This window comes from Somniosus microcephalus, chromosome 12, assembly GCF_052327205.1.
Source record: "Somniosus microcephalus isolate GS21.2 chromosome 12, FLI_Smic_1.0, whole genome shotgun sequence".
NCBI lineage: Eukaryota > Metazoa > Chordata > Chondrichthyes > Squaliformes > Somniosidae > Somniosus > Somniosus microcephalus.
The window spans coordinates 32,531,522-32,555,622 of record NC_140998.1 but is presented as its reverse complement, the minus strand read 5'-3'; the positions used below and the strand labels follow the sequence as shown (position 1 = coordinate 32,555,622).

The 24,101-nt window shown below is 46.9% G+C and overlaps 1 protein-coding gene across 2 annotated transcripts in view; it reads left to right on the top strand.

Annotated features, from left to right (window-relative positions):
- The window catches only part of fbln5 (fibulin 5), a 121,874-nt gene that overhangs the window by 11,967 nt on the left and 85,806 nt on the right, over positions 1 to 24,101 (top strand). The window contains exons 2-4 of one of the 2 annotated variants that reach the window (XM_086002728.1): positions 10,260 to 10,341; positions 12,053 to 12,098; positions 13,909 to 14,184. In XM_086002728.1, the coding sequence (XP_085858854.1) occupies positions 10,261 to 10,341; positions 12,053 to 12,098; positions 13,909 to 14,184 (403 nt within the window). In that variant the 5' untranslated portion in view covers position 10,260. Of the gene's footprint in view, positions 1 to 10,259; positions 10,342 to 12,049; positions 12,099 to 13,908; positions 14,185 to 24,101 lie in introns of both variants that reach the window. The other variant, XM_086002727.1, reaches the window with a different exon arrangement.

Here is a 24,101-nt window from a genome sequence, read left to right as displayed (position 1 = left end):
ACATGACTGAGCAACAGAGCCAAAGGAGGCCCAGCCTATCACGCCAGGTTGTTGCAGACATTTGCACATTGCTGGAGGAAGAGTTGCAGCCCAGAAGAGCGGGTGGACATGCCTTAACGGTGGCTGTCAAATTCACCAGCGCCCTCAACTTCTTTGCCTCAGGCTCATTCCAGGGTTCTGCAGCAAAGATTTGTGGCATCTCACAGTCAGCCGCCCACAGATGCATCACACAGGTCACTGATGCCCTCTTTGACAAGTCAGCCAATTATATCAACTTTGCCACTGACGAAGCCAGTGTTACTGAGTGGGCGCTCGGCTTTGCCACTCTGGCTGGCTTCCCACGGGTGCAGGGTGTCATCGACTGCACACATGTGGCCATCAGGGCACCCCATCATCACCCAGGAGTCTTTGTGAACCGCAAGGGCTTCCACTCCCTCAATGTGCAGCTGGTCTGCAACCATAGGAAGATCATCATGCATGTGTGCGCCAAATTCCCTGGCAGCTGTCATGACTCTTTCATCCTTCACCAGTCCACCCTCCCTCAGCGCTTTGCGCTTCTGAGCAGAATTTCCAGCTGGCTGCTTGGAGATAAGGGCTATCCACTGAAGACGTGGCTGATGACACCCTTTAGGAGGCCAAGTACTGAGGCCCAGGAGCGCTATAATGAAAGCCACATTTCGACCAGATGTGTCATAGAGCAGACAATAGGCATGCTGAAAATGCGCTTCAGATGCCTTGACAGATCTGGAGGAGCCCTTCAGTATGCACCAGCCAGGGTCTCCAGAATCGTCAAGGTCTGCTGTGCCCTACACAACATAGCGCAGCAGCGAGGATTAGCACTGCATGAGGAGCAAGGCTCTTAGCACACAGCCTCTTCAGAGGAGGAGGAGGAGCATCAGCTGGAAGATGAGAAGGAGGAACCTGAGGTCCAGATGCCACCAGCACCCGAGCACATTGCTGCCCGGAGGCCAGGGATGGCCTCATCAAGGCCAGATTTACCTAACTTCATGCAGTACACCCATATGGCTGCCATATGCTGCGCAAGGTCCCCACTCCCCCACCCCCACCACAACAACACCATAAAAGCATCCCTACAAATGACCAAGCCATTCCTTTCACACTGTCCCCCATTGCTGGAGGTAACATTATGTCTCACCATTCATTCCAACTCATGAAGCCACTTCCAAAGTAGCAGACAAAATTGGGCATGGCCGGAAAATGGTGAAAATAAATAGTTTTATATGTGACATAAGAGTAATGGAATCTTAACAGAAACAGTTCTTTTAACACCCATGTGCTTACCCTTGTGCATCTACTTCTGAGTCATCTTTCTCTTACGCGTGCTTCTACCAGGTGCAACCCCTGTGGCTTCAGCAGAGGTAGAGGCCGCCTGCTCAATTCCCTGCTGCAACTGCATAGACACTTTTGGCAGACATCCTCTGGGTTTTGGAACCTCTGATAATCCCAGCCAAAGTCTGCTGCTCCTGCGACTGTGCATGGGCAGACTCAGCCATCGTAATCCCAGGGGGCATCTGGGGCTCTGACTGAGGGGGACGCAATAGGGGAGAAGCGTCAGCACTTTGAGAGGAGCCCCCACTGCCATGTCCCCTCTCACCATCATTCCTCTCATGGATCACCCGCACTTCCCTGCTAGCAAGGAGCTGGAGAGCATCTTGCTGCACAGCTGTGGGGCCATGAGGGCCCAGGTCTACTTTGATATCCCTCCTAGAGAGGAGGTCTATGAGCCTCTGCCATCTATTCACCATAGATAGCATGTGCTCATGTGAGTGGCGCATTAGCTGCTCCATGCAGGTGGTCATCCTTTCCATGGAAGAGCTTATAGTCACCATAAGCAGAGTGGGTCAGGAAGGGACACTGAAAGTAACAAAGGTAATAGGGCATCAGTGACTAAGGTGATATCAGGGAAAAATAGAAAAAAGTCAAAACTAAGGGCACTATATCTGAATGCGCGAAGCATTCGCAACAAAATCGATGAATTAATAACGCAGATAGAAATGAATAGGTTTGATCTAATAGCCATTACAGAGACGTGGTTGCAAAGTGACCAAGGTTGGGAACTAAATATTCCAGGATAGGCAAAATGGAACAGAAGGAGAAGTAGCCCTGATAATAAAGGATGGGATAAAGACAGTAGCGAGAAAGGATCTTGGCTCTGAAAATCAAGACATAGAATCAGTTTGGGTGGAGCTAAGAAACAGCAAGGGGCAGAAAACGTTGGTGGGAGTTGTTTATAGGCCCCCAAACAGTAGTTGTAATGTAGGGCAGAGTATAAATCAGGAAATTAGAGGCACATGTAACAAGATTAATACAGTAATCATGGGGGACTTTAATCTACATAAAATCATATATCATGGAATGTATACAAGATAGTTTTCTAGATCAGTATGCTGAGGAACCAACTAGGGGACGGGCTATTTTAGATCTCGTATTGTGCAATGAGAAAGGATTAATTAATAACCTTGTAGTAAAGGGGCCTTTAGGGAAGAGTGACCATAATATGATAGAATTTTACATTGAGTTTGAAAGTAGTTTAGTTAAATCCGAAACTAGGGTCTTCAATCTAAACAAAGCAAACTACGTAGGTCTGAGGGGCGAGTTGGCTAAGGTAGTTTGGGAAACTACATTAAAAGGTATGTCGGTAGACAAGCAATGGCTAGCATTTAAAGAATTAATACATAATTTACAACAAATATACATTCCTTTAAGGCACAAAAACCTCACAGGAAAAGTGGTCCAACTGTGGCTAACAAGGGAAGTTAAAGATAGTAATAGATCAAAGGAAGAGGTTTATAGTGTTGCCAAAATGAGTAGTAAGCCTGAGGATTAGGAGGATTTTAGAATTCAGCAAAGGAGGACCAAGAAATTGATAAGGAAAGAGAAAAAAGAATATGAGTAAATTAGTAAGAGACATAAAAACAGATTGTAAACATTTCTATAGGTATGTAAAAAGGAAGAGATTAGTGAAAGTAAATGTGGGCCCATTAGAGGCAGAGACAGGAGAAATTATAATGGGCAATAAGGAAATGGCAGAGACATTCAACAAATACTTTGTATCTGTCTTCATGGTAGAAGACACACAAAAATTCCGGAAATAATGGGGAACCAAGGGCCTAGAGAGAATGAGGAACTTAAAGAAATCAGGATAAGTAAAGACATAGTACTGGAGAAATTAATGGGACTATGTGGCGACAAATCCCCTGGACCTGATGACCTGTATCCTAGGGTTTTAAAAGAGGTAGCTGCAGAGATAGTGGATGCACTGGTATTAATCTTCCAGAATTCCCTAGATTCTAGAACAGTTCCCAAGGGTTGGACAGTAACAAACATAACCCTGCTATTTAAGAAAGGAGGAAGAGAAAAAACAGGGAACTATAGGTCAGTTAGCCTGACATCAATAGTAGGCAAAATGCTAGAATCTATTATTAGGGGGTGTGGTAACAGGGCACTTAGAAAATCATAATATGATTAGGCAGAGTCAACATGATTTTACAAAAGGGAAATTGTGTTTGACAAATCTGTTAGAGTTTTTTTGAAGATGTAATGAGTAGGATGGATAAGGGGGAGCCAGTGGATGTAGTGTATTTGGATTTTCAAAAAGCATTCGATAAGGTGCCACACAAGAGGTTATTACACAAAATTAGGACTCATGGGACTGGGGGTAATATATTCGCATGGATTGAGGATTGGTTAATGGACAGAAAACAGAGTAGGAATAAACAAGACTTTTTCAGGTTGGCAGGCTATAACTGGCGGGGTACCGCAAGGATCAGTGCTTGGGCCTCAGCTATTTACCATCTATATTAATGACTTAGATGAAGGGACTGATGATACAAAGTTAGGTGGGAAAGTAACCTGTGAGGAGGACACAAAGAGACTGCAGAGAGATATAGATAGGTTGACTGAGTGGGCAAGAACATGGCAAATGGAATACAATGTGGGGAAGTGTGAAGTTATCCACTTTGGTAGGAAAAACAAAAATGCAGAATATTTTTTGAATGGTGAGAGACTGGGAAATGTTTACATTCAGAGGGACCTGGGTGTCCTTGTACATGAATCACAGAAAGTTAACATGCAGGTACAGCAAGCAATTAGTAAAACAAATGGTATGTTACCTTTTGTTACAAAGGGATTAGAGTATAAGAGTAAAGAAGTCTTACTACAATTATACAGGGCATTGATGAGGCCACACCTGGATTACTGTGTACAGTTCTGGTCTCCTTACCTAATGAAAGATATACTTGCCTTAGAGGGAGTGCAGCCAAGGTTCACTAGACTGGTTCCTGGGATGAGGGGATTGCCCTATGAAGAGAGATTAAGTAGACTAGCCCTATATTCCTTAGTGTTCAGAAGAATGAGAGGTGATCTAATTGAAACTTATAAAATTCTCAAGGGGCTTGACAGGGTTAATGCTGGGAAAATGTTTCCCCTGGCTGGGGAATCTAGAACATGGGGTCACAGTCACAGAATAAGGGGTTGGCCATTTTAGGACAGAGATGCGGAGAAATTTCTTCACTCAAAGGGTCGTGAATCTTTGGAATTCTCTACCCCAGAGAGCTGTGGATGCTCAGTCATTGAGTATATTCAAGACAGAGGTCGATAGATTCTTGTTTACGAAGGGAATCAAGTGATATGGGGATAGTGCGGGAAGATGGAGTTGAGGTAGAAGATCAGCCATGATCTTGTTGAATGGCAGAGCAGGCTCGAAGGGCCAAATGGCCTACTCCAGCTTATATTTCTTATATTCTTATGTTCTTTCTGGATGGCCCCCGAGGCTCAGCATCTGCATGCAGCTGAGCAGAGCTAGGAGCGTCCTGCGTCCTTCAGCGAGGAGTCTCCTCTGCTGTCCCTGTTTGCACCATCTGCTCTTGCTCACTTGTAACTTGTGAAACACCAGGTGACAATACTATTCTCTCTCGCGTAGGACCCACTGAGGTGTGCATATCTGCACTGGTGCTGAGTGCACTTATGGCTGGTGATGGTGCGCCCTCAGAAGCTGGAGGCTCCTCTAAGGAGTCATCTTCCTCTTCCTCCTGGACAGTGGGGCGGGGGATGGGGGGGGGGGTCTTGATGGACTTGTGGGAGAATAAAGGGATTATTTAGACGTGTCCTTTCAAGAATGGATACAGATAGCATTATGCACATAATGAACATTCACTGGATGCTGACATCAGTCCCCATATGAGTGACTGCCATGTGGCTGTATGAGATGTAATTCTGTCACCAGGTTGCTGAGATGTCCCCCTCTCTCCATCTCCCACCTCCAGCTGCTCAATGACTCCTGAGACGTCCAGGGTGACCTCTTCTGCTGGAGTCAATGTGGCCAATGATGGAGGGCCACCTCTGGTTCTCTCCCTCTTATTGTGGGCTCTCTTCTCCTGCAAGGAGGGAAAGAAGAGAAATTTGAGTGAGAGTGATGGAATGAGTGTAAGGAATGGATGGGTTAGATCTGTTGAGGGTGCCAATGCCAAATGGCCTCCTTGTGTGTTGTTAGTTGGTATGATTGCATTAGGATGAGGATGAGTGTGAGGGGTGGCTAGTAAGATGGGGATGTGATTATGTAGATAAAGAGAGAGGGATGGGTGGACCTGCAAGGTATGTTGGTGTAAGTAATGATGTACAGAAGTAGGCTTGGGAAGGCAGATTGATGGGGATGTGATGAGAGACACAGCAGGATGAAGTTGAGTGTGGCTTTGTACTCGCCTTTCCTGATCTAATGAGATCATTGAAGCACTTCCGGCACTGCACCCAGGTCCTCCTCACAACATCCCTGCTATCTCTAGCCAGGCTCTCTTGGTCTCCTGGGAAGGTCTCTTGCACCCATCAGAAGGGAAGAGAACCTCCCTGCGTGCTCTGACTCCTTACATAAGCATATGCAGGGAGTCATCTGATAACCTGGGTGCAGCCCTCTGCCTCTTTGCAGACACGTGTGCAAGGCTGAGCAAGACCCAAGTGCTAAAATGTTGTGACTGCACACTCCTAGATGAACCTTCAAATGCAATGTGGCCAAGGTTCCTTTAAATATCCCGGCTACAAATGAGTCATCGATGATGTCATCAGAACCGCAGCATTTAATAGGGCTGGGAAACGTGCAGGCCTGCCTCAATAGGTGCCGTTAAGGGAAAGTCGCTCTGCGGCGCGGAATGAAAAGAACAACGGGGTCCCGACCCGCCACGCCGACCGCCCGCACCGACCCGGCCAGGTAAAGAAAATTCCGGCCAACGTTTCAGGTCGATGACCTTCTGTCAGAACTGGAAAAAGTAACAGATTTTTAAGCAAGTGCAGGGGCGGAGAAAGCGGGGAGGGGAGGAAAGAACAAAAGGGAAGGTCTGTGATAGGATGGGAGGCAGGAAAGATTAAATGACAAAAGGTATGATTGTACAAAGCAAAAGGAGATGGTAATGGGACAAGTAAAGAAACAAAAGATGGGTCTAGAAGAGGAGTAAATGGGAATTGCGGAATCATTACCAGCTGCCATGTGGAAGGTAGGGGCTGAGGTTATGGTCTGAAATTGTTGAACTCGATGTTGAGTCCAGAAGGCTGTAAAGTGCCTAATCGAAAGATGAGGTGCTGTTCCTCGAGCTTATGTTGAGCTTCGTTGGAACAGTGTAGGAGGCTGAGGACGGAGAGGCCTGCTGGAACTGTCCGTTTCTGGAGCTGTGAGTTCAAATCTCAACCATGGCATTGTGAATTTGAATTCAGTTAATTAAATTGGAATAAAAAGCTAGTATCAGTAATGGTGACCATGAAGCTATCGGATTGTCATTAAAAACCCATCTGGTTCGCTAATGCCATCCTTACCCAGTCTGGCCTATACGTGCCTCCCGACCCACAGCAATGCCCTCTGAAATGGCCTTGCAAGCCAATCAGTTTTCACCAACACCTTCTCCAGGGCAATTAGGGATAGGCAATAAATGCAGGCCTTGCCAGTGATGCCCACATCCTGTGAATGAATGAATAAATAAAAAAAAAATACACTCCCTAAACACACATCCAGGAATATTTCAGCTGTAACCTTTAATTACATAGTCCTGATAATGTTAAATACCTTGATGTTCATCCAAGGCATGAATACTGCTCTTTCAACTAATTTCTTCTGGCCCAGATACAGGAAAAGGATTGTCTAATAAGTCATCCCTCTGTCATTGTTACTCTTTTGATATCGCCCAGAGTGTCTTTATCTGTCCATGTATTTGTTGAAGAACAGGGAGTTCTCCCAGTGTCCTGGCCCAACATTCCTCCCTCAATTAACAGCACCGAAAACATTGATCTCATTTGTTCTTGTGCGCAAATTGGCTGCCACGTTTGCCTACAACATAACAGCCACTACACTTGAAAAATAACTCACTCAGGTGGACATAAAGGCACTATTTCGAAGAAGAGCAGGGGAGTTATCCCTGGTGTCCTGGCCAATATTTATCCCTCAAATCAACATCACAAGAACAGATTATTTGGTCCTGATCACATTGCTGTTTGTGGGAGCTTGCTGTGCGCAAATTGGCTACCGTGTTTCCTACATTCCAACAGTGACTGCACTCCAAAAGCACTTCAGTGGCTGTAAAGCGCTTTGGGACGTCCTGAGGCTGTGATAGGTGCTAGATAAATGCAAGTCTTTTCTTTCTGGCTGGGGATGTGTTAAAGTGCTCTATAAATGCAAGTTCCCTTTCTTCTTTTTGTCCTCCTGCGTTCTGCTAGCTTTTAAAACCCAAGGTTGGCATCACCTAATGATCCGGCCTAATGCCAATAAATACCTGAATGCTCAAATCCATTCACACCTTCTGTTTCTTTCCCATTTCATTGGGCAGTCCCAAATTATCTAAGCGACACATTATCCAATGAGCTTGCTTACTATGACTCCACGACATCCTCCATAGCAATGAACTGCGTCCGCTCCTGTAGCTACCTCAGTCTATCGTGAGTCCGAGGGGGTCTATCTGGCTGAATTTTAATTAATAGTTCATGGTGACCCACAACCTTAAAAATGGTACTTTATCTGGTGGCGAGTTACCTTGCCAAATAAATGTGCCGAGTACATGTGTTTCTGTCACAGTTCTGCTCAAGGGTTTTGGAACGTTGTCGGGACACCAGGGAGGAAAGGCCTCTCATGGCACACTTAAAAATAAGAAGGCTGTTTCCTCCCTGGGCTGGGAAAACTGGACAAAATATTTTAAAAAAACACTGAAGTTGTTGAACATCTGACCAAGTGGGGCTCTGTGGATTAGAGTCATCTTAGTTCAGTTAGTTGTGCTCTTGCTTTTGAGTCAGAAGGTTGTGGATTCAAGTCCCACCCTAGGACTTGAGCATATAGTCTAGACACCTCAGTGCGGTACTGAGGGAATGCTGCACTGTCACTGATCTTGTCCATTGATGAGCTGTTAAATTAAGGTTCTATGGGCTAAAAATTCACTTTGGGGCGCCAAGCTCGCCTGGGCGCCGGAATTACCGCTGCGCGCGGAGCCACTTGCGCCATCGGGATATTCAGTTTCTGCGCCCCAAATGGAAGCCGGCCGCTATACAAGGCTTCCCGCGCCCCGCTTGGGGCGCTGAAACTGAATATCGGCGCGCAAAGTGCCGCAGCGCCACCCGCTGCGGCACGGCACGCTGCGGTACTGCAGGCCTTCCTCCCACTGTTAAGGGGGAGGTGCCTGCAACAGCGCGCTCCCCGCTCGCGAGTACCGGCAAATGAGCCCGGCACCAAGGAGAAGTGCCGGGCTCTCGGGAAACAGCCGGCAATGCCGCGGGGGGGTTGCGTGTAGGAGGCCGGGGACGGAGGTGCGGGCAGGCGGCCGCCGAAAAAGCGGCCGGCCACACCTCCACCTTAACTCGCGCCACTACCGCCACAGGTAGGCCCCTGTGCACCGGTCGCTATTTGCGGCCGGCGCGTAAGAGGCGGCCGCGACCTAATATGGCGTTTGGGGCGGTAGCGGGGCGTTGCGCACACCTATGACATCATCGGTGGTGGCGCAGCGCTACAGGCTAACGCCGCCATTAGCGCCCCGTTAAATATCGCGGTGGTTGCGGCCAGTGGCGCTAAAGCCTCTGAGTGGCCTCTTTGGGCGCAAACTGGTGGCGCAAGCAACTGAATTTCTAGGCCTATCTGCCTACTTGAGTTGTTCAGGTGGGTGTTACAGCTCCAGTAGCACTAGTTGAAGAGACGGGAGTTGCCTCAACCAGCATTAACAAAAATAGATTAAATGGTCACTCATCTCACAGCTGTTTGTGGGATCTCGCTGTTCACCAAATGACTGTATTTCTACCGGCATAATGTGATTCATTAAGAAGAATTCTTGATGGGAGATGCTTTAAATGTAAGTTTTTTTTTGATATTTAAAGGAAAAATCCAAATGTTAATGGCCGTGTGGGTAGAATATTGTGCATTGCAAGAGTTGTGGGGGTGATTTTCCTGTCAGGGGAGGGGGTCCTGAGGGGCACTCGACAAGTGCAGCACACCTGAGGTGCAATGTGGCCCGTTCATTTTTAAATCTCTCTCTGACGCACTTGCACTGGTGGATGCCAGGAATTTAGCAGCATTCCTGATGCCCAACGTTTCAAAGGAGATCATAACAGGAAATATGTTGGATGGTGCATCCCTGTCATTACCCTATCATTTGAATACACTGCCAAATATTTATTCAATATCTGCCATCATTTCCAAAAAATCCCAGACGTATAGTGAAGGTTGACCTTTAGGATCATTCCAGGTGGATGAACTTAGATGGGCCAAATGGCCTTCCTCAATCTTAACTATCTTCTAAGCTCTGGAATTCCCTCCCTAAGCCTCTCCACCTGTCTACCTCTCTCTCCTCCTTTAAGGCACTCCTTAAAACCTACCTCTTTGACCAAGTTTTTGGTCACTTGTCCTAATATCTCCTTATGTGGCTCAGTGTTTGATAAAGGTGCTATATAAATGCAAGTTGTTGTTCTGATCTTGTGAACTAGAGCACCACACAGGTCCACATGAGGAAGGACACCCGTCTTCAGTGCTTGTGTGTTAAGCAGTTACATATATGAACTTATATACAAATCTTGTAAGATCTTAGGGCCCATGTGGTATCCTCTGATTTTCCTCCAATTATACAAAACTATAATGGCCATGGGAGTCTATTGAAACTATACTTTTTTGGGGGGGGGTTATGCATGGAATTGTGTGTGTGGAGGGTGGGTGGGGGGAGTGAATGAATGAATGGGTGAATCACTATTGCAGTGCATTGTTCATTTGCTCTGTATTGATTATGTTGCAGAATGCTGGCCGTATTGGTACTTACGGTGATGCTGATCAGAGCTGGGCAGGCTCAGGAGGCAGATTCAGCGGTGTCGTTTACGGTAATGAAACTTTAGAAAGATGGTCTTACAACAGACCGACTGAAGTAAATGACATTTTTAAAAAAGGGTTGGTAATCAAGGGAAAGAACAAAGGGGGTGACCTTGTCCTATTCGCATGCGGACGTATGGGCCCATGTGTGAATAGTTGAGGTAGGTCAAAAAGAAATCGATGTCAAAGTTTTGAAAGAATGCAGCATTGGTAACCAGCGATATCATTCATGATCACTTTAGGTACTGGGATTTTAGGCATAACATTCAAACAGTGCTGAGGTCAGAGCCGGGAGCAGTGCTGGGGGTCAGAGGTGGGATCAGTGCTGGGGTCAGAGCCGGGAGCAGTGCTGGGGGTCAGAGGTGGGATCAGTGCTGGGGTCAGAGCCGGGAGCAGTGCTGGGGGTCAGAGATGGGAAAAGTACTGGGGTCAAAGGTGGGATCAGTGCTGGGGGTCAGAGGTGGGATCAGTGCTGGGGGTCAGAGGTGGGAAAAGTACTGGGGTCAAAGGTGGGATCAGTGCTGGGGGGCAGAGGTGGGATCAGTGCTGGGGGTCAAAGGTGGGATCAGTGCTGGGGTCAGAGATGGGATCAGTGCTGGGGGTCAGAGGTGGGATCAGTGCTGGGGTCAAAGGTGGGATCTGTGCTGGGGTCAGAGGTGGGATCAGTGCTGGGGGTCAGAGGTGGGATCAGTGCTGGGGGTCAGAGGTGGGATCAGTGCTGGGGGTCAGGTGGGATCAGTACTGGGGGTCAGAGGTGGGATCAGTGCTGGGGTCAGAGGCGGGAGGAGTTTTTACCTTTGTCTGCAAATGCAAACAAATGGATCATGACTGCAACATGCTTGCTGTCTGCGTGAAATGCAAATGGGTGACATGTATGTAGAAATATTGAAAACTTAGTAAGGATTGCGAAGGTAAATAGTGAAAGATGATTTTTAGTGGTTGGGGAATCAGAACATCGCACACAATAAACAGGTGATTAGTCAATCGGATTGAAGGAATGACACTAAAGTGTGGAACCTCCGATTGTTGGAGTTCACTTTACACGCTTGCTTTACATTCCTGTGTGTGCTCATTTAACCAAGGCCCTAAATCATTTACAAGAAATGGACTAATGCCCGTGCAGAAAATAATGCACACGGTAATGTAGTTCGAGTGTTAAACGTTTGTATGTGATCTCTGCCAACAGTCAGTTCCACCCTAAAGGGTAAATTGGCGTCTGTTAAAATTGTGAAGGAGGGAGATTGGCAAATAAGGAGTATCGATAGTTTTTATTTGAGGGGAGTACTGCTTCAGTCTTACCCCTGGGGAAAACTGCCTTCAGTCCGGGATGCTGGTCACCATTTTGTAGCTCTGTCCTCCTGTTTGCATTTCTTGCTTTTTAGTTGTTCGTTGCGAGTGACCTTGCTAAAGTACTGATGATTGTTATGGAAACATTGAAGGGCCGCACTGTTCCACCTCACTGTTTGAAGGAGGCTGTAAACTGCTAAACATTTCTCACTGGGCAATAAAAAAAAGCATTGGAAAACTGCCGCAAGAAAAATTAAGCAACTAAAAGTCTGACTGCACCAGAATGTTGGTTAAAAATGACCAGGACTCGGGAATCGAGAGGAAGCATGAAAAAAGTTGGCCGATGAATACAACAAATCAGCAAACGAGAATCCACTGCTTACTCTGATGTATGTTTAAATAAAGGGATTGCTTTGTGTTGTTTATTCCCAGCAGTGTTCTGATGGGTATCGGTTGGACCGTTCCACTGGACAATGCAGAGGTGAGACAGTTACTTTTCTAGGTTGGGTCGCATCTTATCACATCTCGCAAACATCTCAAGGCACCTCCCACCACAATGAATTATTTTGACGTGCAGTGATTGTTGGTTTTCTAGACAAATGTAGCTGTTGTTTTGGGCACAACAAACATCAATGAGATGAATGAGCAGTTAATTTGTCCTTAGGTCTATTGGTTAATGTTAAAGTCACTGAAAGCAAACATGCAGGTGCAGCAAGCAGTTAGGAAGGCAAATGGTATGTTGGCCTTCATTGCAAGAGGATTTGAGTACAGGAGCAAGGATGTCTTACTACAGTTATACAGGGCCTTGGTGAGACCACACCTGGAGTACTGTGTGCAGTTTTGGTCTCCTTACCTAAGAAAGGATATACTTGCCATAGAGGGAGTACAGCGAAGGTTCACCAGACTGATTCCAGGGATGGCAGGACTGTCATATGAGGAGAGATTGGGTCGACTAGGCCTGTATTCACTAGAGTTTAGAAGAATGAGAGGAGATCTCATTGAAACATATAAAATTCTGACAGGGCTAGACAGACTGGATGCAGGGAGGATGTTTCCCCTGGCTGGGGGGGGGTCTAGAACGAGGGGCCACAGTCTCAGGATACGGGGTAGGACATTTAACACTGAGATGAGGAGAAATTTCTTCACTCAGAGGGTGGTGAACCTGTGGAATTCTCCACCACGGAAGGCTGTGGAGGCCAAGTCACTGAATATATTTAAGAAGGAGATAGATAGATTTCTAGACACAAAAGACATCAAGGGGTATGGGGAGAGAGCGGGAATATGGTATTGAGATAGAGGATCAGCCATCATCATATTGAATGGCGGAGCAGGCGTGAAGGGCCGAATGGCCTACTCCTGCTCCTAGTTTTTTATGTTCCTATGTTAAGGAAAGGATAGGATAGGATTTCCATTTTTATAGCGCCATTTCATGATCTCAGGATGTCCCAAAGTGCTTTACAGCCAAAAAAGTACTTTTGAAGTGTACTCACTGTTGTAATGTAGGGAAGCACAGCAAGGTCCCACAAAAAGCAATGAGATTCATGACCAGATCATCTGTTTTAGTGATGTTGGTTGATGGATTTTGGGAGAATTCCCCTGCTCTTCTTTGAATAGTTGAATAGTGCCATGGATTTATTTACATCCACCTGGGAGGGCATTTGGGGCCTCGGTTTAATGTCTCATCTGAAAGATGGCACCTTTGGCAGCCCAGCACTCCCTCAGTACTACGCTGAAGCGTCAGCCTGGATTATGTGCTGAAGTCTCTGGGGTCGGGCTTGGAATCGGCAACCTCTTGACTCAGAGGCGAGAGTGCTGCCACTGAGCCAAGGCTGTGACCTTGCGGGTGAAAGGTTGGCCAGGACACCAACAGCACTCCCTGTTCTTCAGATAGTGCCACGGAATCTTTAACCTCCATCTGAACCAGTTTAACATCTCAACCAAAGCGTGGCACTCTGACAGTACCCATGCGTGTGTGTTGCTGAAATCTTCCTGCGCATCGCACCGCCTCTCTACTTCAGTACTAGGGCTGTGTCACCGTGATTCTAGATCTCAAATTGCTGTTGGCATTGTCTATTGATCTCTGTACCTTTTATTAGGGAGGGAGAGGGATAGCCAGATCCCACTGTGTCAACCACTCAGTTACTCAATAAGGCAAAACCACTGATAGAAGAGTTGTGAAAACTGAAGTGGGTTTATGAAGGCGAGTGGCTGCCAAAGGGAGGGAAACATTGAATAAAAATGAAACCAGGAGTCAGCATGACCTCTCAATAGTTTTATTTAAATTTCCACAGATGTTAATGAGTGCCAAACCATCCCAGATGCCTGTAAAGGAGACATGAGATGCATCAATCACAATGGAGGATACTTGTGTTTGCCAAGGACTGCTGCTCTCGTCCTGGCAAATGGACCATCCAATCCCACGTACCCTGTGTCTTCACAATCAGGGTACTCTGAAACTTCAAGTTCACCTGTCTACCAACCAGTCTCAATACCCAGATATCCTGTTCCAGCGAGATCTCTGGTCTGTCGTTTTGGCTACACTGTGGATGACAACAACAACTGTGTAGGTACGTCGCTGCTTTAATTATCAAAGGCTCATCTGCAAAAATTAACTTGCTCACTTGCTCCCACCTTAAACTTTCCTGCTTTTTTTAACCTGAAAGGAAGTGGGGTATTTATTTTTGAAACTATTTAGCACCCCCTACTGTACAGATAAGTATAACATTACAGTCCAGAATACAAGACGAATCGTCTGGTACCTACTCATATGTAAGTTGTACAACCTCCCTATCTAATGGTACAGGGAGAGGAAAAAAGTGAAGACTTCTAAGTGGCTGAATTGAAGTTTTCAAGGATAATAAAGCTGATTAGGCCCATTGTACACTATGAATTCAAATACCAAGGAATGCAGGTTAAAATGAGAAAACTAGGAGTAAGAAGGGAGTAAGTTAGGTAGAATTTTTTTGTCCAAGAGATAGGTGTGAGAGAAGTTACCAGGGAAAGCCATAAACACGCCCAAGAGGCAACTAGGTGTGTGATGTGCCTCAATAATCCCGAGACTCGATGTTAGCGAAACAAAACAAGGCTTTTATTAACTTAGAAGATAACACGCAGTGGAGAGAGGTATCTTCCCTGGAGGTCTGCAGTACTGGCTGTGAGGCCAGACTGAGCTGGCTTACATAGAGGCCAGGTATGGGCGGAGCCCTACACACAACACATTCCATACATTCCAATACACAATACAATGGTGAGGAGAAACCTGAAACCAACCACAGTCAGTCACAGGCAATACAATGGTAAGGGGGAACCTGAAACCAACCACAGTCACAGGCAGTGATGAATGGAATATTTCATCACATTCACCCCTTCTATAGATTTAGTCTGTTCGGGGGTTTGGTAGTCCTCTGCGACCGACGTGGCTGTTGTGGTGTCGCGGGTGTCGGCTGGGTGTCCCCGGTGGCCTCCTGGGTCTCTGCCGGGGGTGCTGCCAGGGTTGTTGAAGGGGTAGTTGGTGGGGGTGCCGTTGGTCGATGTTCTTCCGGGGGTGATGAAAGAGTAGTGGGTAGGTAAGAGTTGCTGTGGTCGTTGTTGCTGCTATTGCCGTGGTTGTTGCCGTTACCGGCTGGGGCGGCGTCTTTTATTGACACGGTGTCCTCCCTTCCGTCGGCGTGCCGGACATACGCATATTGGGGGTTGGCGTGGAGTAGGTGCACTGGCTCCACGAGAGGGTCCGTCTTATGGCCCCTCACATGCCTTCGCACGAATACCGGACCCGGGGTGGAGAGCCATGACGGCATGGATACGCCTGAGGTGGATTTCCGGGGGAAGCTAAACATTCGTTCGTGAGGCGTGGCATTAGTGGCAGTACACAATAGCGACCGTATCGAATGGAGCACATCTGAGAGGACTTCCTGCCAGCGGGAGATAGGGAGGCCCTTGGTCCTTAGAGCTAGAGTGACTGCTTTCCATACTGTCCCGTTCTCTCGCTCCACTTGACCGTTACCCCGGGGGTTGTAGCTGGTGGTACGGCTCGTGGCGATACCCCTGGACAGCATGTACTGGCGTAGCTCTTCACTCATGAAGGACGCCCCCCTATCCGTGTGGATGTAGCTCGGCATACCGAACAGGCAGAACAGGCTGTTGAGGCATTTAATGACCGTGGCGCTGGTCATGTCTGGGCAGGGGGAAGGCGAATGGGAACCGGGAGTATTCGTCCACAATGTTCAGGAAGTAAACATTGCGGTCGACGGACGGGTGGGGGCCCTTGAAATCTAAGCTGAGCCGCTCAAAGGGCCGTGTAGCTTTGATTAAGTGGGCTCTATCAGGGTGGTAGAACCGAGGCTTGCACTCAGCGCAAGTGCGGCAGTTCCTGGTCAGAGACCGAACTTCCTCAATCGAGTAGGGTAAGTTGCGGGACTTTATGAAGTGGAACAGCCGCGTGACCCCTGGGTGGCAGAGGTTGTTGTGGAGGGTCTGTAGCCGATCCCCGGTGGCGCTGGCACACATCCCTCGTGAGAGGGCATCTGGGGATTCGTTAAGGGCCCCTGGCCGGTAAATGATGTCATACTCGAAGGTGGAGAGCTCGATCCGCCACCTAAGAATCTTATCATTTTTGATCTTCCCCCTCTGTTTATTATTGAACATAAACGCTACCGACCGCTGGTCGGTAAGTAGGGTGAAGCGTTTGCCGGCTAGGTAGTGGCGCCAGTGGCGCACTGCCTCCACGATGGCTTGGGCCTCCTTTTCCACGGAGGAGTGTCTGATCTCGGGCCCTTGGAGGGTCCTCGAGAAGAAAGCTACGGGCCGCCCCGCCTGGTTGAGGGTGGCCGCCAAGGCAAAGTCAGACGCATCACTTTCCACTTGAAATGGAGTGTTCTCGTCCACTGCCTGTAGCGTGGCCCGCTCAATATCCTGCTTAATGCTTTTGAAGGCGGCGTGGGCCTCAGCAGAGAGCGGAAAAGAGGATGCTTTCAAGAGGGGGTGGGCTTTGTCGGAGTAGTTGGGGACCCATTGGGAATAATAAGAAAATAACCCCAGGCACCTTTTCAGGGCTTTGGGAGTGTTGGGCAGGGGCAGCTCCCATAGGGGGCGCAATCGGTCGGGGTCTGGTCCGATTTCCCCATTCTCCACCACGCTGCCTAGTATGCAGAGGCGCGTGGTGTTGAAAACGCACTTGTCCTCGTTGTAGGTGAGGTTGAGTTTTTGTGCGGTTTTCAGGAACCTCTCGAGGTTCGAGTCGTGATCCTGCTGGTTGTGACTGCAGATGGTGACGTTGTCGAGGTAGGGGAAGGTTGCCTGGAAGCGGTGGTCATCGACCATGCGATCCATCTCCCTCTGGAAGACCGAGACCCCATTCGTCACCCCAAAGGGGACTCTGAGGAATTGGTAGAGGCGTCCGTTCGCCTCGAAGGCGGTGTACGGGCGGTCCTCTGGTCTGATAGGGAGCTGGTGGTACGCTGACTTGGGGTCGATGGTGGAGAACACCCGGTATTGGGCGATTTGGTTCACCATTTCTGATATGCGGGGTAGCGGGTAGGCGTCTAGTTGGGTGTACCTGTTGATCGTTTGGCTATAGTCGATCACCATCCGTTTCTTCTCGCTACCCCTTACCACCACCACTTGGGCGCACCACGGGCTATTGCTGCATTCAATAATGCGCTCTTTCAGGAGCCTGTCTACCTCGGTTGCGATAAACCGCCTGTCCTCCCAGCTGTACCTCCTGCTTTTGGTCGCTATTGGCCGGCAGTTAGGGGTAAGGTTCGCGAATAGCGAAGGCGGCTTTACCTTCAGGGTAGCCAGGCCGCACACTGTGAGGGGCGGCTGGGACCCACCGTACTTGAGCGTGATGCTTTGGTGGTTGCACTGGAAATCCAGGCCCAAGATCACGCTCGCGCATAGATTCTTCATGATTAATACTTTAAAATTATCGTATACAGTCCCGTTAATGGACAATTGTACCGTGCAGTAACCCAGAATGGTCGATGTCTGGGTTTTATCAGCCATAGAGATGGTACCCCGAGTAGGGACCACCTTTAGGGAGAGTTGTCGTGCCAGTTCCGGGTGGATAAAACTCTCCGTGCTTCCACTGTCAATTAAACATTTAACCCCGCACCCGTTTACCTCGATGTCCACCATTGATTTGGATAGCGGGTGGGGCCTGGTCTGGTCCACTGTGACCGATGCCACTGTAGGGCCCTGATCGAGACAAGATGGCGTCCACGCTGTCTGCTCACAAGATGGCGGACCCCACGAGGTCGGGCAAGATGGCGTCCAAGATGGCCGCTCCCACGGTGCACACGCGGCGGTGGCGGGTTTTGGTTTTCCAGCGGGGTTCCCTCTGCACACCTTCCCAAAGTGCCCCTTCTTACCGCACTTAAAGCAGGTGGTGCCTTTCGCCGGGCACAGGTTTCTGGTGTGCTTTGGCTGCCCGCAGGAGTAGCAGTTGGGTCCCCGACGCGTCGCGGCTGTCGTAGGGCTTCTGGGGGGAGAGCGGGGCCCCGACGGTGTCGGGCTGCCGGGCGGGGGAGATGCCTTCCAAGATGGCGGCGCCCTCGGTGCACACGTGGCGGCGTGGGCTGAAGAGTAGGCGTCCGAGTTTCTCTGGGCCACATCCAGGGATCGCGCGGTGTCCGCAGCCTGTTTCAGGTCCAATCCCGTTTTTTCCAGCAGTCTTTGCCGGATGTAAGTGGAGCTGAGGCCTGTGATAAAGGCATCGCGAACAAGCTCGTCGGTGTACACTGCGGCTTTTACATCTCGGCACTTGCAGTCTTTGCCAAGCATTTTCAGGGTGCCTAGGAACTCCTCCACCGATTCCCCAGGTCGCTGTGCGCGAGTGGCGAGCAGATGCCTAGCATACACCTCATTCGTAGGCTGCTGGTAATGCGCCTTTAAGATGTCGCAGGCGGCCAGGTACGTGTCGGCGTCTTGGATGAGGGGGTAAACCCGGTGGCTTACCCAATTCCGCAGAACTCCGAGTTTCATACTCGCAGCGTCTTTGACGGCTGCGGAATTGTCCAGGAAGAATTCCATACACATAAACCAGTGTCCGAAGCGTGCTGATGCGTCCGGAGCATGCTGATCCAAATCCAAACGTTCGGGTTTCAGGAGTTGATCCATTGTGTTGAAAAATAAGTTAATAAAATTGATGTGCCTCAATAATCCCGAGACTCGATGTTAGCGAAACAAAACAAGGCTTTTATTAACTTAGAAGATAACACGCAGTGGAGAGAGGTATCTTCCCTGGAGGTCTGCAGTACTGGCTGTGAGGCCAGACTGAGCTGGCTTACATAGAGGCCAGGTATGGGCGGAGCCCTACACACAACACATTCCATACATTCCAATACACAATACAATGGTGAGGAGAAACCTGAAACCAACCACAGTCACAGGCAATACAATGGTAAGGGGGAACCTGAAACCAACCACAGTCACAGGCAGTGATGAATGGAATATTTCATCACTGTGTTTCTGGAGAATGGGATAATTGAGATATAACGAGCTCAAGATTAGGTGGAGTTGAAGTCAAATCAAAATTGAATGAGCCTGTTTGGCAGATGGCTGTTTTCTGTTTCTAAAATCTTGGGAGACATAATTTCTGACTAGCGCTGTTACCATTCCAAATTAAACCACAACTACAGGATAAGGTAGAAAGTGAGTTGAGGACTGATGTCAGGAAATACTTTTTCAAGCAAAGAATAATTAATACCTGGGATGGTTTTCCACTTGGAATAGTGGAGAAGAAACTCCGGAGGTATTTAAGTGGCCGTTAGGTGCTGTGATGGGAGAGGAGGAACCACAGGTTTCTCTGGAAGGATGTACTAGATGGGTCAAATCACTTCCTCGTCTGTACTGACCTCTGTAATAAATGGTCATTAAGGGACCAACTTATATATTCCAGCATTCGCAGTATTTTGCTATCATATATATTTTAACTAACCTTTCAGAAGATAGATATCTTGCCATCAGTGGCTATTAGTATGTAATTATTTGGTAAATTGCATTTTAACGGTTTTGTGTAAATGTGTTAGTTAGTGCTCATTCAATGCCAAAATTACCTTGTACCCTCTGAACAGCCATTGGTAAATTCTCCCACCAAGGCTTCAGATTGTTTTCCCATTTTTCCCAAACTGACAAAGCATTCAGTTGGTGGTTGTGGTGGTGGGCCACCTTCTTGAACCAAATGATTTGATACAAGTGAATGGCGTGCTAGGCCACTTCAGAGGGGAGTTAAGAGTCAACCACGTTGGTGTGCGACTGGAGCCACATGTAGGCCAGACCGAGTAAGGGTGGAAGGTTTCCTTCCGTAAAAGACACTTCTGAACCAATTGGGTTCTGACTGGTCTTGTGCTACGCCACACTCTCTCGGGCGCTAGGGGACGCTGGGATTGATTTAATTGGTTGGTTGAGATTTCCTGTTCACGCTGTGGCTGCTAGCAAACTATTTGTTGTTTACAAATGATTTCTTCCAGTGCGGATAAAAGAAATGCAGCTGTTTAGAGATTGTATATTTTGTTATGTTCATTTATAGAACAGAAAGTTGTATCTCATTCACAATGAATAATGTAGTCTCTGGTACGTATATGTGCCCAGAAACAAACTACAGATCTGGACTGTGCACTTCAAACACATGTTTTAGTGAAAAGAAAACAAGACCCACCTTGCCAAATAAAAATAATGGTTCTAAGGTTATTTGTATAATTCAGCAGAAATGACCAAAGTTGGCAACTAACATGTAGGGAAAATAAAACCTGAACTAGACTCACTACAAGTCCAAGTGAAGCCAAGGTGGTAGACTCATACAGTACTTATAGGCGACCCCAGAGATGACCTTCATGTGTTGGGTACACAGGAGCTTTCATCCGGAAACTTCCTACTTGAGAATGTTGCTGCAGCACAAAGCCCGCCTGAATCCTGAATTTAAACAAGTCTCGTCAATTTAAACAAGCAGCCACTTGTTTCATTGAGCCACGTCAACATTTTCCTAAATTCATTCTCGGGAGGTGGGCATCACTGGCAAAGCCAGCATTTGTTGCCCATCCCTAGTTGCCCTGAGAAACTGGTGGTGGACCTTTCTTCTTTAACCGCCGGTAGCGGTTTGATACAACTGAGTAGCTTGCTGGGCCACTTCAGAGGGCATGGGAGTCAACCATAATGGTGTAGGACTGGAATTACATACAGGCCGGTCCTGTTATCGATGTCAGGTTTCCTTCTCTGAAGGACATTGAGTTGGGTTTTATGACAATCCAATGGCTTCATAGTCACTTTTACTGTTTACCAGCTTTTTATTTCCAGATATTTTTAAAAACTGAATTCAAATGATCAAACTGCTCAGGTGGGATTTGAACTCACGTTCTCTGGATTATTGGTCCAGCCAAGCAGACATAAGATCAGAGTGGGTGATGTGCCAAATCCTTCTTGAGAAGACAACATGAAGACCAACTATTTTCAAACTTAGGAGAATCACCCAGTGTAAAGACTTTTTCAAATGACTATTTCCTAAAACAAGAATCATATTATTGGGTTAACTACAACAGCTACATCTATTTCTATAGAGCTTGTCACATACATTGTGGTGGAAAATACATATATGATATATACACATTGTATATGAGATATTATAATATATATATAATTATTTGGAAATATAACATACATTGTGCTCATCTTTGCCTTTTTAGTTACCATCTCATTCTTTGTTTATAGTGGAAAATGGAAGCTGTCTGAAGAAAAAACTGTTGCGGCTCCCACTATAAACATATCTTACTGATCCCATGCAGAATGAACAACCACCCCCCCCGCCACAATCCCCCCAACCCCGCCCGCCTTTCAGTAGATTTTCTTTTCTGAATTTTGTAACGGGTGGACCCCACTCACTCCCCCTCCACCAATGCACTGGCTGATTTCACACCAAAATCTGTAGTGGCTGGCGCCAGTATTTCCACTCAGCCCCTCACTGTCCTTCAAGCAGCATTACAACAACAGCAACTTGCATTTATATAGCACCTTTAACGCAGCAAAACATCCCAAGGCGCTTCACGGGAGTGTTATCAACAAAATTTGACACCGAGCCAACATAGGGAGATATTCGGTCAAAGAGGTAGGCTTTAAAGGGGGGTGTTAAAGGAGGAGAGCGAGAGAAGAAAGGATGGGATGGGATACATACGGAGGTGGATTTAATGAAAGAGAAAACTAAGCATTTACAAATGAAAAATCCTTTAAATGACAGTTTCACAGACTGTCAGAGAGAGTTCACAGTTAAAATACACATTGCAGCATCTCTGTATTTACCGGATAGTTTTCACATCTGGGCTGTTTATTACCGCTGATGGGAATGTAGGCACAAGTTCACTTTGCTGTCTTTGCTTTGGCCAGTGCTTAATGGGGTGAAATCTCCTGCACAGCCAAGCAGGTTTTGGTGATGGATTGGCATCCAAAAATATAAAATATTAAAATGAAGTCTGCCTCAATAAGGCTCTTTTGTTACATTCAGTACACCTTAAAGAGGAGCGAACTAGTGAGTAAGCACAGCTGTTTCTGCCCGAAATAAATGGAGCACTTAACACTCTATAATCAGCAACTTTAAAATCGATGTTAATGCAAATGGATAATATTTACTGCTTTTTGGATGATATATATATATATATATATATATATGTATATTCTACTTGCTCAGGATTGGTGATAACTTTTTTCATCCAACAAGTTGCTGGCTAGAAGATAACACACCTGTGCTCACATGCTATTTGGTGAGATCAGTAGTTGTGAAAAGATTCCTGTCATACTGATCGTGAGTCATTATTGTCTTGTCTATTTATATGCCCAAGTTGGCGGTCTTTACTAACTCCCCTGAATGCACACAAGATGAATCATACTAAACGTTAACTGACTAGGGCTTTTATTGACCATTTAGTATCGTGATACAGATTTTAACAAACACTGGTAAATAGATGTACGTTGTACCCAACCTCCACTGAACGAGTCTGTAGAGGCAACATGAGGTTATTTGTGGATAATGGTGCCTAAAGGCATGAAAAATAACACACGATCAGAAATTAGAAAGTTACCACTGGGACCTTTTATAATCAAATTAACATAGAACGGGCAGGGTATGACCTATACTGATTGGAATGAGGCTGAGATTAGACCAGTTAATCTTGCCTAACTAGGTGATCAGGTACTGTGGCAGAATAACACAATGATCACACTTGAAGGCAATCAGTTCGCTCTACATTTTAAATGGCTGCGGAATTCTCATTGTGTTTGGATTGGGGTGGGGGCAGAAAGTTCTGTCAGACGCCATCACAGAACAATGTCTTTGTACTCCTAAGATCTGCACTGTAAATTCAGCCAGCTGGGTGGAAGGTCCTGTTACTCTAGCTGGCTGTTCTGAGGAAATACATTTGGCTGTTTCCTAGTTCAGGAAGTGTAAGTTTACAAAGAATAAGTGCTAGTTAACAAAAAACCTGTTGTTGCATCTCGAAGTTCAACTCGTTTAATGATTTCGAGGGGACATTGATTTCTAACCAGATATTGTCGCCTCATTGGTATGATAGCAAAATACTGCAGATGCTGGAAATCTGAAATAACAACAGAAAATGCTGGAAAAACTCAGCAGGCCAGGCAACATCCGTGGAGAGAAATTAGAGTTGACGTTTCGGGTCGAAACCCTTTTTCAAAACGTTTTCGGGTCGAAACCCTTTTTGAAAAAGGGTTTCGACCCGAAACGTCAACTCTAATTTCTCTCCACGGATGTTGCCTGGCCTGTTGCCTCATTAACTGGTGAGCTGAACGTCCATTGTACATGAGGGAAAGAATCCTTCAAAAGCCCATTTTTATTTGAAATTTTACTGTTGGCCCTCAGCTAATGTCAAAAGCTAAGTATTACAAAGTTCCCAAGGAGTCCATTGGCCCACGTAGTAACTTTCTAAACTTGACGTTCTCCAAAGTGCTTCGCATTGATGCAAGAGCAGTGGTTTAACCAGTATATCAAAGTCTTTGATAAATCTTTGTTGCTTATCTCCAATGCACCAATGCCATTTTGAAAATGCAATGTCCACAACTCAACACAATAAAGGTAATTTTATGAGCTTGTGTTGCACATGTGGGAGGGCGGGAGCAGGGTATGTAGATCTTGACAGAAAAACAGAAAATGCTGGAGACACACAGCAGGTCAGGCAGCATCTGTGAAGAGAGAAACAGAGTTAACGTTTCAGGTCGATGACCTTTCGTCAGAACTGGAAAAAAGCAGGAAATGTAACAGGTTTTTAAGCAAGTGTAGGGGCTGGGAAATGGGGGAGGGGATGAAAGAACAAAAGGGAAGGTCTGTGATAGGATAGAAGGCAGGAGAGGTTAAGAGTCATTAAGAGATATTCAAGGCAAAAGGAGATGGTAATGGGACAGGTTAAGAAACAAAAGATGGCTCTAGATGAAGTGTAAATTGCGCTGGCAGAATGAAAGACAGCTGCCATGTGGGGGAGAAGAAAAG